Below are 12,769 nucleotides of genomic sequence, written 5' to 3'. Positions count from 1 at the left end.
GGAAGGGCAGAAGGATGGTTGAAACCAGTTATTTTCTGGTCACCCCAGTAACGTTTGGAGCACCGGGCTCCATCTCTGCTATTAAATCACCCGGGGGCAGACCTGGGCTCCCCATCGCTTTAACTCACGGGGTCCGGCTGCCCGGCTGCGACCGACGCTGCCCAGATTCGCGCCCTGCTTGCCTGAGGAGCACTCGTGAGATGGGGAGCAGATGCTTTGGGGACATTTTCCCTTGACTCTGCCATGGTGGCAGCTCGGATCAGCTCCAAGCCCCGCTCCACGGCTGGGAGCGGCTTTGAGGGGACCACAGCGGGACTGTCACCTCCCAGACCCGCGCCGCGGTGGCATCGCGGTGACAGTGCCGCTCTCTGCTGTCTTTCCAGGAATGAAATTTGGGGCAGGCAGCTCAGCAGAGCATCCCAGACCACGCACCCACCCTGTGTCCCTGCTGAGGCTCTCCCAGCCCACGTCCAGCTCCATCCATGGCTCCTCCAGCGCTTGCTAATGGTGGGGACATGCAGGACACCCCGTCAGAGGTCCCCTATGGTGGCTTTCCCTGCTGAGCCTCCTCTCCCACCGCCATCTCAGCTCATCGCTCCCCCTGGTCCCTCCTGGGGGACTTTGCAAACTGATCCAGGGAGTAGGTCCACGGGGGACACTAGTACAAGGAGGATGAGGCGGCTGTCCCATGGCATCGTCCCTCTCATCGTGTGGTGCTTCGTCACCTTCCAGACGGGTAAGGGCAGCTCTGGCTTTCCCTGGGGTACCTGAATTTCCTTCGCTTGAGCCCTGCCTTCCCATGGGTGTCACCCATTGGGACCCTGGGGGTGGTAAATTTGGGGAGTGGGGAGGGAAAGCTGAGGGGGCTGTGGAGCATGCACATGGAAAACCATTTCTCTCCCAGTTTACCCCCATGCAGTCTCTCAGCACCCCCGGTGTCCAGGCTGGCATGGTGTCCTCCACCACGCGCCGTGCTAGGACGGGGTCTGTGTCTTTGCAGAGCAGCTTGACACCACCCAGACACTTGGGTGGGGGCGGTCTGCTCTGGGTCATCCCCCACAGGGGATGCACCTCTGGGACCCCAGATCCATCCTATGCAGGCTAGAAATGTTGGAGGGACAGGAAAAAAAAAATGGATTTTGCTTCCACCCCCCCATCGACGCAAGACCTCCCAGGAGCAGGGCCTCTTGCTTGTCCCTTCACTGGGGACCAGCCCTCCCCAACACCTCTAAGACCCTTGAAGCTGCTCAGAATATCATCCCTGGCCAAAGTACAACAACCGGGGCCCCTTGCTGGGCTTGCGTGCCCAGCGGTGAGAGCTTACAAGGGACATGGGGCATGCTATGGGGCCGTACACCCATCCTTCTTCAGGGCAGAGCCACCCGTACAACGTCTCTTTGGTTGCACATCACTGTGCAAAGCCCTCCCTCCCTCCCTCGGCCTCCCTCGACTTGCTGGTGGAAATTTATGGGGCTCTGCAGTGAGCAAGGACGGCCGAGCGATGTACCGCAAGCTGACAGCACCGAAAACCAATGCCAACCATTTCTAGGCAGATCAAAGAGCGTTGCCCTCCTTCTCAGCCCTGTCTCCAGCCCAGCCTGAGGCATGGTCTCTGGGCAGGCTGCAGCTCTCCCAAGGACTGGGTCAGCCTCCACCTTGCAAAGCTGAACCAGTTAGCACCAGTAAGAGCAGCTGGAGGGGACTGGGAGAGAGACCTCAGCCACCCAAAAGTGGGGGTTTTCTCGGCCAGCATTGCAAGGTTGACCTTGCACCGCTCTCTGCTCCCCGGGAGGAGCATGGGGCAGCCTTGAGGGGGCTAATTCCCCTCTCCCCATCCCAAGGCGAGGTTTAGCATCCCTGCCTGCTGCGGCAGAGAGGGGGCTTGCTTGGAATGGGAGGCAAAGCCGGGCAAAGGACCGGGACATCCTGAATCCCCACCCAGCACTGAAACGCGAGTCAGCAAGCTCTCCTCCACCCCATCCCCGTCCCCATCCCCATCCTCATCTCCCCGCAGCCGCCTGCCTGCAGGAGCAGCCCGGCAGCCATGCCGAGGAGCGCCTCTTCAAGCACCTCTTCACCGGCTACAACCGCTGGTCACGGCCGGTGCCCAACACCTCTGACGTGGTCATCGTGAAGTTCGGGCTCTCCATCGCGCAGCTGATCGACGTGGTGCGTAGCCCGCCGGTGGAGACCCCGGTCCTGCATGGTGTCTGTCTTTTCACCAGTTGGTCCTACCGGTCTGCCAGACCAGGGCCTGGGACACTGGCGCGAGGTTGGGTTCGGGCACCAGCAGCCTCCTGGCCATCGCCAGTGGGTGACAAATGACCCGCTCTGTCTCTCCCAGACCTCCAACGAGCAGGGGGGTCTGCACCCCCGCCTCTCCATCCCAAACCGTCCCTTCCCCTGACAGCAGGAGAGCATCAAGGAAAACTGCAGCTCTCCATCCCTGCCATGTCCTTATCCGCCATCCACCTGCCCCGAGGCACCTCTGAGTTTGTCTGTCCATCCATCCCTTGCTCATTCCTCCCATGCGCACCCATCTACCCACCCATCCGCCTATCAGCCTATCCATCAATCCATCAGTCCATCTGTCCGTCTGTCCATCTAGCCATCCTTCCATCCACCTATCCACGGGACTGTACATTTGTCCATCCATCAGAGCGGCTCAGAGCTGTACGCTGCAAAATGCTATTTCTTGCTGCCATCTAGTGAGCAGATATCGCGGGGAAATATAGCCCCTCCTTGGACTTGTACCGGTACCAGTTGCTCCCGGGAGCTGAACCCCAGAGGCAGAGGGCAGAAAGTGAAAGCAGTAATTTGGGGGCCGATGCATTGATGGGACAAGCCCCTGGGCTCTCTCGGCCTGTCTCCTCTCATCTCTCCCTCTTTCCCACCGCAGGATGAGAAGAACCAAATGATGACCACGAACGTCTGGCTGAAGCAGGTAGGAGCCTGTTCCCTCTCTGGGGCAAGGGCAGGAGCATGCCAAGGAGGGCACAGCATTTGGGGCAGAAAGCCCCTGCCCAGGGGGGCTTGGTGGCACCTCCACGGTGCTGTTCCTTGGAGAGATGCTGCCAGAAGAGGAGGAGGAAGGTGGGATTGGGCAGCTCGGTCCCACCAGACTGAGGGCCACCTGGCGCCCTCCTCTCTGTGTCTCCCTCCAGGAGTGGAGCGACTACAAGCTGCGCTGGGACCCAGCTGACTTTGACAATGTCACCTCCATCCGTGTGCCCTCCGAGATGATCTGGATCCCCGACATCGTGCTCTACAACAAGTGAGTGGAGCTGCCAAGATGGAGCACCCCTCGGGCCAGATCCACCATGCCATCCCATCCCATCCCATGCCATGCCATGCCATCCCATCCCATCCCATCCCACCCCATCATCTCATCCCATGCCATCCCATCACATCCCATCCCAGCAGCTCCCTGGCACTGCCAGCCCCCACGGGCCTCCTCCTCCCCATCCCACCCCACTGGTAAGGACGTAAGTCAGTCTGCATCCATCTCCCCATGTCCGGTGCTCACACTCCCACCCATCTCCGTGCTCTGGATGATGCCCAGGAGGGTGAACCCAGCACCATGCAGGGATGCACGATGGGGCCACAGCTCCTTGATTTGAGATCAAGGCTTATACCAGCCCTGAGAGCTGAGGGAGCTCCTGGCCCTATTTCTTGGGGGAAACCCTTCATCCTCCTCTGACCTTCCACCTCTCCACCCTTGCAGTGCTGACGGGGAGTTTGCTGTGACCCACATGACGCATCCCATCCCATGCCATGCCATCCCATCCCATCCCATCCCACCCCATCATCTCATCCCATGCCATCCCATCACATCCCATCCCAGCAGCTCCCTGGCACTGCCAGCCCCCACGGGCCTCCTCCTCCCCATCCCACCCCACTGGTAAGGACGTAAGTCAGTCTGCATCCATCTCCCCATGTCCGGTGCTCACACTCCCACCCATCTCCGTGCTCTGGATGATGCCCAGGAGGGTGAACCCAGCACCAGGCAGGGATGCACGATGGGGCCACAGCTCCTTGATTTGAGATCAAGGCTTATACCAGCCCTGAGAGCTGAGGGAGCTCCTGGCCCTATTTCTTGGGGGAAACCCTTCATCCTCCTCTGACCTTCCACCTCTCCACCCTTGCAGTGCTGACGGGGAGTTTGCTGTGACCCACATGACGAAGGCCCACCTCTTCTCCAACGGGAAGGTGAAGTGGGTGCCGCCCGCCATCTACAAGAGCTCATGCAGCATCGACGTCACCTTCTTCCCCTTCGACCAGCAGAACTGCAAGATGAAGTTCGGCTCCTGGACCTACGACAAGGCCAAGATCGACCTGGAGAACATGGATCACCATGTGGACCTCAAGGATTACTGGGAGAGCGGCGAGTGGGCCATCATAAAGGCCATCGGCACCTATAACTCCAAGAAGTATGACTGCTGCACCGAGATCTACCCCGACATCACCTTCTGCTTCATCATCCGTCGCCTCCCGCTCTTCTACACCATCAATCTCATCATACCCTGCCTGCTTATCTCCTGCCTGACTGTGCTGGTCTTCTACCTGCCCTCCGACTGCGGGGAGAAGATCACCCTCTGCATCTCCGTCCTGCTTTCCCTCACTGTCTTCCTGCTGCTCATCACGGAAATCATCCCGTCCACCTCGCTGGTCATCCCTCTCATCGGTGAGTACCTCCTCTTCACTATGATCTTCGTCACGCTCTCCATCATCATCACCGTGTTCGTCCTCAACGTCCACCACCGCTCACCCAGCACCCACACGATGCCTCACTGGGTGCGTAGCTTCTTCTTGGACTTCATCCCTCGCTGGCTCTTCATGAAGCGACCTCCAGCGCTGCCTCCCCCCGAGGGGACTGCAGGGCAGTACGACCTCCCGGGGACGAGGCTCAGCACCTCCCGGTGCTGGCTGGAGACTGATGTGGATGACAAGTGGGAGGAGGAGGAAGAGGAAGAGGAGGAGGAGGAGGAGGAAGAAGAGGAGGAGGAAGAGGAGGAGAAGACATACCCCAGCCGCATATCCCAGGCAGGCTCCCGTGGCCAGGGCGCCCAGTGCCGCTATGACTGCGGGCGCCAAGCTGGGAAGACATCGGGGGGCTCAGCCCCCCGGGTGCCCCCCAAGGGGGAGGAGGAGCAGGTGGGCTCGGACCCGGGGCTGATGCTGTCCCCCAGCATCCTGAAGGCCTTGGAAGGGGTGCAGTACATCGCGGACCACCTGCGAGCCGAGGATGCTGATTTCTCGGTGAGTGGGTGCCCCCAAGGGCTGGGGGGTGAGGAGGGGGGAGTCCCTCACTTGTACCTCCATGGAGGGGTCCGTGCTGGCACCCCCGGTCTGTTCCCTGGCTGCTGAGGACCCAAAGCCGGGGAGAAAAATCAATGACTGTCTCCTGGGAGATGCCCGGTCCACGGGTTCAGTTGAGGGTTCCTCCAGCTCCTGTCCCTGACGGCTGCGGGGATGTTGGAGGTCCCTCTCCTGCCCGTTCTGTCCTGCCCTCGGAGAGCAGCAATGGCCCAGCCTGCCCTGCTGGGACCTGGCTCAGGGGCTGCACCCCTACTTTTAGCCAGTTGGTTTCAGAAAACCCTGGGTGGGATTAGCTCTGCCCCAAGTAGCCTCCCTGGAGAGGTCCATCCCCCAGCCCTGCTGCTCCAGGGATTTCCCGAGACACGGGGTATCTCCTCACCCTGAGGCAAACGGCAGAGGCAGAGGAAGCCCCGGGTGGTCTCCTAACTCCAACGGGTTCTCACAAACGGGGGGCTGCATCCTCTGCCCGCACTCACAGCCCCTCTCTGCTCGGCAGGTGAAGGAGGACTGGAAGTACGTGGCCATGGTGATCGACCGCATCTTCCTCTGGATGTTCATCATCGTCTGCCTGCTGGGCACCGTGGGGCTCTTCCTCCCGCCCTACCTGGCGGGGATGATCTAGGGGCCAGGGCAGGCTGCGGTGGGGACAGCGAGCGATGCACGCTCCCTCCTCCCGGGGAGCGGGCACAGTGGTGCCCACCTCCAGCCGGACCCTCGCCTCTCCCTGGGAGGACATGGTCGCAACCATGGAGGACCCTCGGATGGGAAATGCGGGGTGAAGCAAGAGCTGTGCCGAGGGGTGACCTGGGGATGGTGGGGAGGGACGGCCACCTGCCATCCTGCCCAGGGCAGTTGCAGCTGTCCCGGCATCGAGGAAGGCACGGTACAGCTTCCCCATTGACCGAGCGCAGGCTGGAGGCATCTAGGAGAGGCACCTGCTTCTTCAAGCTGCTGCAAGTCCTACCCAAAACCCAAGAACTGCATCTGGTTGTGACTCCAATGTGCTGGGCAAGAAGAGGGGACCTCACAGCCGCTCTAGGACGCATCCTGACCGCAGGGTGCTCAGGACCACAGGCTGGCACAGTCATGCATGACATGGGGCAGGCAATAACGCTTCAGATGGTCCATGCAGAAGGGGTACAGTCGTGGGATAGAGGTCCCCGCGTGGCTCGGGGGTCTCTGCTCTGCAAAGCCCAGCCCAGGTACAGACCCTCCTGCAACCCACCGGCACAAGCAGTGGCTTCCACGCCATCCCACACTGGAGCTCGGAGCAGCAGGGAGACGGGAACAGCCAAACCAGAAATGTGGGTGGCTTGGAAGGGAAAAACCACCCTGCAGAACGGGATAACCCACCCATCCACGGCCAGACGGCGTCCATGGACCCCGGGAGCTCAGGGGTGCTGCCTCGCGCCGAGGCTGGCAAACTTGGCTGGCACAGGGGGAACCTGCACTGCCGAGGTCCATCCCGAGCAAATCCTCCTCTCCATCCCACGTCAGGTCCCAAACCGTCTGATGACTGCTGCAACCCAGCTTTTAATTTCTAGCTTCCACATAACCTAAAGGACCCATGCTTACGGAGCATCTACTCTCTTCTTCCACGCCCCGAGAGACACCAGGTTTTTCCTGCAACGTTTTCTCCTCCTGGAGACCGACCCATCAGGGTGTTGGATGCAGTCTGAGAGGTTTCAGAAAACACTTTGTGCTTTCAGGAGTGAAATGGGGCGGAATAAACAGTGCCACGGAGGGACTTGCCCGTCCCGAGGGTGTTGCAGCCGCTCATGCAGCCTCCGGTGCTGGCAGGCTGGCTCGGGCGTGCACACACAGGGCTGAGAAATGAGACGTGCAAGGGAGCGAGTGCCCAGGCGTGGCTGGCTGGATGCGTGCGTGCGTGTGTGTGTCTAACCCGGTACACATGGGCTCTGCAGAGCCAGGAGGGCACGGGGGGAGAGAGCTCTCCTGCGAGGATAATTTCTGGCCTGGTTGGGGCTGTGTCTCCCTGGGGTGATGTGGGGGTGTTGGCTGGAGGTGAACAGGACGGGATGCCCAGCACCCCAGGCACTGCCAGGCCACGGCACACAGGGCTTCAGCAGACCTCACCGCAATGGGGCAGAGGGGGAACTTGCTCCCCTTCCCACGTTAATCCCTGCAGCCCCTCTTGCCAGCCGCAGCCGGCACCCACCACCCCTCTCAGCTCAGCCCTGCCTGGCTGATGAGGCCACCAGAGCACAAGCTCTGGGGTGACCCCCCCAGTGTGGCACTAGACCCTCAAGCATCCTTCTTTTTTGGGGGGGAGCCCATCTTCATGGCTGTGCTATCCCGCATAAACCACTTCCCAGCAGCCTCCACCACGAATTGTCCATGATTTCCTTACGGTCTTTGAAAAGCAAAGGTCTGCAGATACTCTCACTAGCAAGCCTTGGGGTGGGAGCAGGGGGAATCCAGGACCCTCCTATCGATCGTGGGCTCAACGGGAGGAAAATGGGGCTCCAGAGAGGACGCGGATGCAGCAGACCCGGGTTTACCCCAGCAGCTCCCCCGGGGATGCTGCCACCAGGACGGCGCTTCCCCACGCCGGCAAGGTGGCTCAGAGGTCTGAGCAGCACAACCCTCACTCTTTCTAAGGAGGTGCTGGTGACCAGGGGACTTGTCCCCACGGTATGGGGGTGACAGGCAAGCACAGGCACAGCAGGACTTTGTGCATGGTTTATCTCAGCCAGAATGAACAGCGTTGTGGGAAGATGCTGGGGAAAAGCCCGAACCGTGCGGTTTCCAACTCAAAGCACAAACCGAACAGAGACTTGGTTTGCCGTCGTTGCTTACGCAGAGCAGCTCGGAGAAAACTCAGCTGGAAGAGGCACCGTTCTCCTGGTTTGTGTCACCGAAGGCTGCGGTCCGGCGGGGTCCCATCCCTCCCCATGCTCTGCAGGCTTGGGGCCGGGCATGCTCCAGCCATGGGTGCCAGAACCGGCTACACCGCGGCGCGCGGACCCGCCTCCCATCATTAAATAAACTCTTCTATACAATGTACAAGGAAATGCAAACAGTCCCTCCGGCCACCGCTCCGATGGCCCCTGGGGACCCCCGCGCGGCCCCCCGGGATGCCAGCTCCCCCAGCCGTTGTGCCCCCCGGCTCCCGGCGGCGAGGAGCGGGGTCCAGGTCCCCATCGCGACACGCCGCCTGCGGCCGTCCGTCCTTGGAGGGGCCGAGGGATGGACACACGGACCTGCTGGCAGCTGGGGAGCAGGGAGCCGCCAAGCAAAAGGGATCTTCAGCCGCCCTCGGGGACGGCCAGGTCCCCCCCAGCCCTTTCCAGGGACGAGTCACCAGACGCCTCCCTTCTTCAGAAGACCGACGAGACGATGCTAAAGACACGAGTGGCTGCAGGAGGAGGGGGGACAGGGAGGGCAGGACGGCGAGGCCACGGGAGACACACAAAAGCCAGCTCCTCCGCAACGCTCTCCTCCCACCTCCGCTGACCGAAGCACGGCAGTCCCTCTCCTCCTCTCCTTCCCCACCCCTTCTCCTTCCCTCTCTCCTCCCCTGCCCTCACTCCAAGCACAGCTTCACCAGGTTGGCCTGGACCTTGGCTTGGTCCACGGCATCCAGGAGGTTCTTGGCATCCACGGCCAGGGTGTGGGAGGCCGTCAGCATCTGCCGCTTGCACTCTTCGCTCAGCGAGGTGATGGCGTTCTGCTGTGCCAGGCGCATCTTGTTGATGAGGTCGGCCAAGTCCTTGTTGAGCAGCTTCTGGGTCCCCTCGATCTGACCGTGACACGCAGGGGTTACAGACAGGGGTGCCGCCAGCACCCAACCCCACGCCGGACCCCTCTCCCTCCTCCCTGGTCCTACCTCGGTGCGGGAGGCGGCGGGCAGGATGGGCAGGATCTCGTCGACGCTGCCAATCAGCTTCCGCAGGGACAGGCCCACGTTCTGCGGGGAGGGTGGTGGGGTTAGGATGACTCCAGGCACGGGCACAGGGAAGTGGTGCGTGGGAATAGTCTGTGCTGCTGAGTCAAGGATCCCATTCGGGAGAGGGGCATAGTGGGAGACTCTCCCACCGTTGACCACAGGAACCAACGGAGGAGCAGGGAGTGCTGGAAATGCTCCCACCGTTGACCCAAGGACCCAACGGAGGAGCAGGGAGTGCTGGAAATGCTCCCACCGTTGACCCAAGGACCCAATGGAGGAGCAGGGCATGTTGGAAACTCTCCCATCATTGACCCAAGGATCCAAAGGAGGAGCTGGGAATGTTGGAAACGCTCCCTCCTACATGTGCAAGACTTTCCTGAGGAGGATGCTTGGTGGGACCTGCTCAGCAGACTCATTCCCAACTCCCTCCCCCATTCCCCTGGCGTTGCCCCTTCCCTGCCCTCCCTACCTTCACCACGAGGATGTACCCCTCTGGGGGCAGGAGGCTGATCTCGTTCTTCAGCTGCAGCACGGCCTGCACCAGGTCCATGACGTTGCTGTACACCGTGTCATCTGTGCGGTCCAGGTTGGCAGTGGGGGCCGGGTGGATGGACTGCCGGGGAACGGGGACATGATGGGATCAGATGGACCGAGGTGGCAAGGAGGGAAAGACCAACAGCTATGGGGAGCCCTGGCCAGACCCATCCACCTCCCACCCATGACCCCGGTGCTGCTGGGTCTGCCTGAACCCTTTGGGGCCTGGGGGAGTCAGAAAAGTCCCATCCTGCAGATGGAGAGGGATGATGAGGGTGGAGGAGGAGGAATGAGACTGTGGAGATGGAGGAAGAAGTCTTACCTGTGCCCCAAGTCTTGGAGGCTTCTGGGGGGGCCCCGTGAACTCCGCTATGCCGTCAGTAAGGAAAAGGAAGGAGAGTCACTCTGGCTGTTCCCCTGGACACATGGGCACGCTACAAGACCCCTGGGACCCGTGCCACGTCCCGCACCACCCTGGAGCAACGTGTCCCACTGTGGCTGAACAGCCTGACCCACCCCAGCTGTGCCACCTCCCCACAGGGTCAGACCCCCTTGGACCCCCATGCCTGGGACAGGCAGACACACACCCCCCCCTCCCAGGGCAGGCAAAGCTGCTCCCCATGATCTGGGATTTCTTTTGTGGAGGATCCCAAAGCCGGGAGGGATATGGCCCTGAGGCTCCTCGCAGCTGAACGCAAGGCTGCCCGCTTGCAGCCCCAAAGTGGGTGCTCCTGGGTGGGGGCCACGGGCAGCCCCACACCCTGTGCAGCTGTGGGCACTCACTGTAATCCGTCTCCTTCTCCGGGAGCAGCTGCGGAGGGAAGGAACAGTGAATGAGAGGCACAAAATCCTGGCTGGAGGCAGAGAAGAGGGAGGAGGCATCCCCATCCCTTCCCAGGCTTCAGGTGGGGAGCTCCAGACCACCAGTGTTTCACCCCATTAGCATTTGCAGATTAATTTTCCCAATGCGAGGGGCACATATATAAATATCTATCGCCCAACCATGCCAAAGCAAATGAGGATCTCCAGAGACCCCCAGGAGAAGGACCCCCTGCACCCAAATACACCCCGACCCGGTCTCTCCGGGGCCAGCGCCACTCACCAGAGGAGCGCTGTTGTTCATAAACACTGTTGGGTCCTGCAAAGGGAGAGAAGCTTTGTGAGAGGCATGGAAAAAAGGAAAAAGAAAGGAAAAAAGGGGATTTTCCTGATTTCTGGGAGACTCATGAAACACATGACAGGAACGCGTCTCTGCAGGGTCCGGGCATGTGGGAGGGGAAGTGGCTTCATGCCCATCGCTGGTCCCATCTCCATCCCATCCCATCCCATCCCATCCCATCATCAACCCCTATCTGCTCCCTGCCTGCTCCAAGGGTACCAGAAACCTCAAACTGCTGCTCCAAATAAAATGAAGCTTAATTCAAGCAGCTGTTTGCAGCAGCTCGGTATCCGATAGCCCCGGGGGCGAGGGGAGCTGGGCTTTGCTTCACCAGCTGCGTGAGTCTATCAAATAAAAGATTTTCTGTCTCCTTCCAAGCCTGTCTCACCACAAGCTGATGGATTAGTCACACATTAGCTATCTCCACTCCTTATTTCAAAAGTATTATAAAAGCTCATTAAGACGCAATTGCAAGTATTTTAAATTTGCCCAAGCTTCAAAATATTCATTTTGAAATGAAGCGGCTCCATGAGGTTTTTACGGGTGCGGAAAATAAGGGGATGCAAGAGGTTTGGCTGCTGGCGGAGCCGTTCCTCCGAGGAAAACTGGCTTTTCCAGCCATGAAGAGCAACCTCAACGGCTGCTGTGGCTCCTCCCCCACCTCCATGAGGAGGCAAGAGCTGGAGGCAGCCCGAGGCCACTCACCAGGGACTTCTCCTCCTGCCGCAGCCACTGGTAGTCCTCCACCATCTGCTTCTGCTGCTTGTCCAGGACCTGCCGCATCTTGAGCCTCTCAATTTCCCAGAGCTTCTGCGCCTCCTCCCTGCTGCTGGGACGGAGGAAATCTTCCTCCTGGTGTGCAGAGCTGGCGGTGACCGGGGGGCTCAGGAGTCAGAGCCCCCTGCCAGTTTTGGCACGGGAGCCAGAGCCCGCTCCGTGCATGCAAGCCATGCACCAGACCCCAACAGCTGTGAACCCCCAAACTGAATTTGGGGAGCACTTGGGTTTCCAGCAGGGAGAGAAAACCACCAGCTGGCCCCAAATCTCCCACCGCCACATCCCGGCACTTTCCAGCCCCGTCTGTGAGCCATGGGCAGCATGTACGGGCCGACTTGGGGAGCGGCTCATCGTGCCCACGGCACAGACGCACTCGGCACCGCGGCTGTGCCAGCACACTGGGCAGAGCACCCCAACACCCGGCTCTGATTTTGGGGCTGGAGTAACTGCGGTCAGGCTGCAAACCACCACTGGCATTTCAGGTGACAACGCCGAGAGTGAGGAGCCGACCCAAAGCCCCGAGGAATGGCAGCCACCCGTCCCCTGGTCGTTTTTGGGGATGCCGTGCTAGCCACTTGTCCACCAACATGCCTTCACCGGGATGTGCACGCAAACATGCATGGTGGGGGGGCTGGAGACACCCCGAAGCCCTTCATGGGCTCGATCCCTCCAGCCCGCAAACGGCACCCGTGGGGTGACAGGATTTGGCCCTCCCGCAGCCGGGTCGGGAGCAACATTGAGCTCAAAGCAGCGGAGGCAGCAGCACAGAGCGGAGCGTGGTACAGCTAGCATCCCTCCCACCGAGCCCTCGCCTCCTGCGAGGTCCCCGGCGTGCCCGGGACGAGGCCACCCGAGACCGGGATGTCCTCTGGATGCTGCGGGATGGGGGAAGCCCTCTCCTTACCCTCATGCTGTGGCGTTTGAAGACGTTGTGGCGGTTGAGCGGCGGGGTGTGCAGGGAGTTGGCTGGAGACTGGTACTCGATGGGGCTGGTGAGCGTAGGCGAGCTGGCACACAGACCCTCGGGCACCTGCGGGCGGGCCGGGGAGGGGGCGGGCAGCGGGGCGGCG

The 12,769-nt window shown here is 61.0% G+C and overlaps 2 protein-coding genes across 2 annotated transcripts in view; one reads left to right on the top strand and one right to left on the bottom strand.

The window, feature by feature from the left end:
* The first annotated feature begins 672 nt into the window (after positions 1 to 672).
* Positions 673 to 5,941, top strand: CHRNA2 (cholinergic receptor nicotinic alpha 2 subunit). Its single transcript, XM_009275121.1, has 6 exons — positions 673 to 736; positions 2,015 to 2,169; positions 2,900 to 2,944; positions 3,165 to 3,274; positions 4,149 to 5,259; positions 5,816 to 5,941. Exons 1-6 carry the CDS (start codon positions 673 to 675, stop codon positions 5,939 to 5,941), a joined length of 1,611 nt encoding a protein of 536 aa, XP_009273396.1.
* A 2,925-nt stretch (positions 5,942 to 8,866) lies between these two features.
* PTK2B (protein tyrosine kinase 2 beta) overlaps positions 8,867 to 12,769 on the bottom strand; it is a 15,521-nt gene continuing 11,618 nt past the window's right edge. The window contains exons 22-29 of the mRNA XM_019470964.1: positions 12,604 to 12,729; positions 11,628 to 11,774; positions 10,866 to 10,901; positions 10,547 to 10,574; positions 10,086 to 10,141; positions 9,699 to 9,842; positions 9,170 to 9,250; positions 8,867 to 9,082 (exon numbers count right to left, since the gene is read on the bottom strand). Coding sequence (XP_019326509.1) covers positions 8,867 to 9,082; positions 9,170 to 9,250; positions 9,699 to 9,842; positions 10,086 to 10,141; positions 10,547 to 10,574; positions 10,866 to 10,901; positions 11,628 to 11,774; positions 12,604 to 12,729 — 834 coding nt within the window. The remainder of the gene's footprint in view (positions 9,083 to 9,169; positions 9,251 to 9,698; positions 9,843 to 10,085; positions 10,142 to 10,546; positions 10,575 to 10,865; positions 10,902 to 11,627; positions 11,775 to 12,603; positions 12,730 to 12,769) is intronic.

Source organism: Aptenodytes forsteri, unplaced genomic scaffold (genome assembly GCF_000699145.1).
Source record: "Aptenodytes forsteri isolate BGI_AS27 unplaced genomic scaffold, ASM69914v1 Scaffold192, whole genome shotgun sequence".
Taxonomy (NCBI): Eukaryota; Metazoa; Chordata; class Aves; order Sphenisciformes; family Spheniscidae; genus Aptenodytes; species Aptenodytes forsteri.
This window is presented reverse-complemented; position numbering and strand designations above follow the sequence as displayed.

What these genes read in the sequence shown, in the direction of transcription:
- CHRNA2 (XM_009275121.1), top strand. Translation starts at nt 673, where the DNA reads ATGAGGCGGCTGTCCCATGGCATCGTCCCTCTCATCGTGTGGTGCTTC. An exon ending in CTTCGTCACCTTCCAGACGG is followed by an intron (nt 737 to 2,014) that starts GTAAGGGCAGCT and finishes ATCTCCCCGCAG; the next exon opens with CCGCCTGCCTGCAGGAGCAG. An exon ending in TCGCGCAGCTGATCGACGTG is followed by an intron (nt 2,170 to 2,899) that starts GTGCGTAGCCCG and finishes TTCCCACCGCAG; the next exon opens with GATGAGAAGAACCAAATGAT.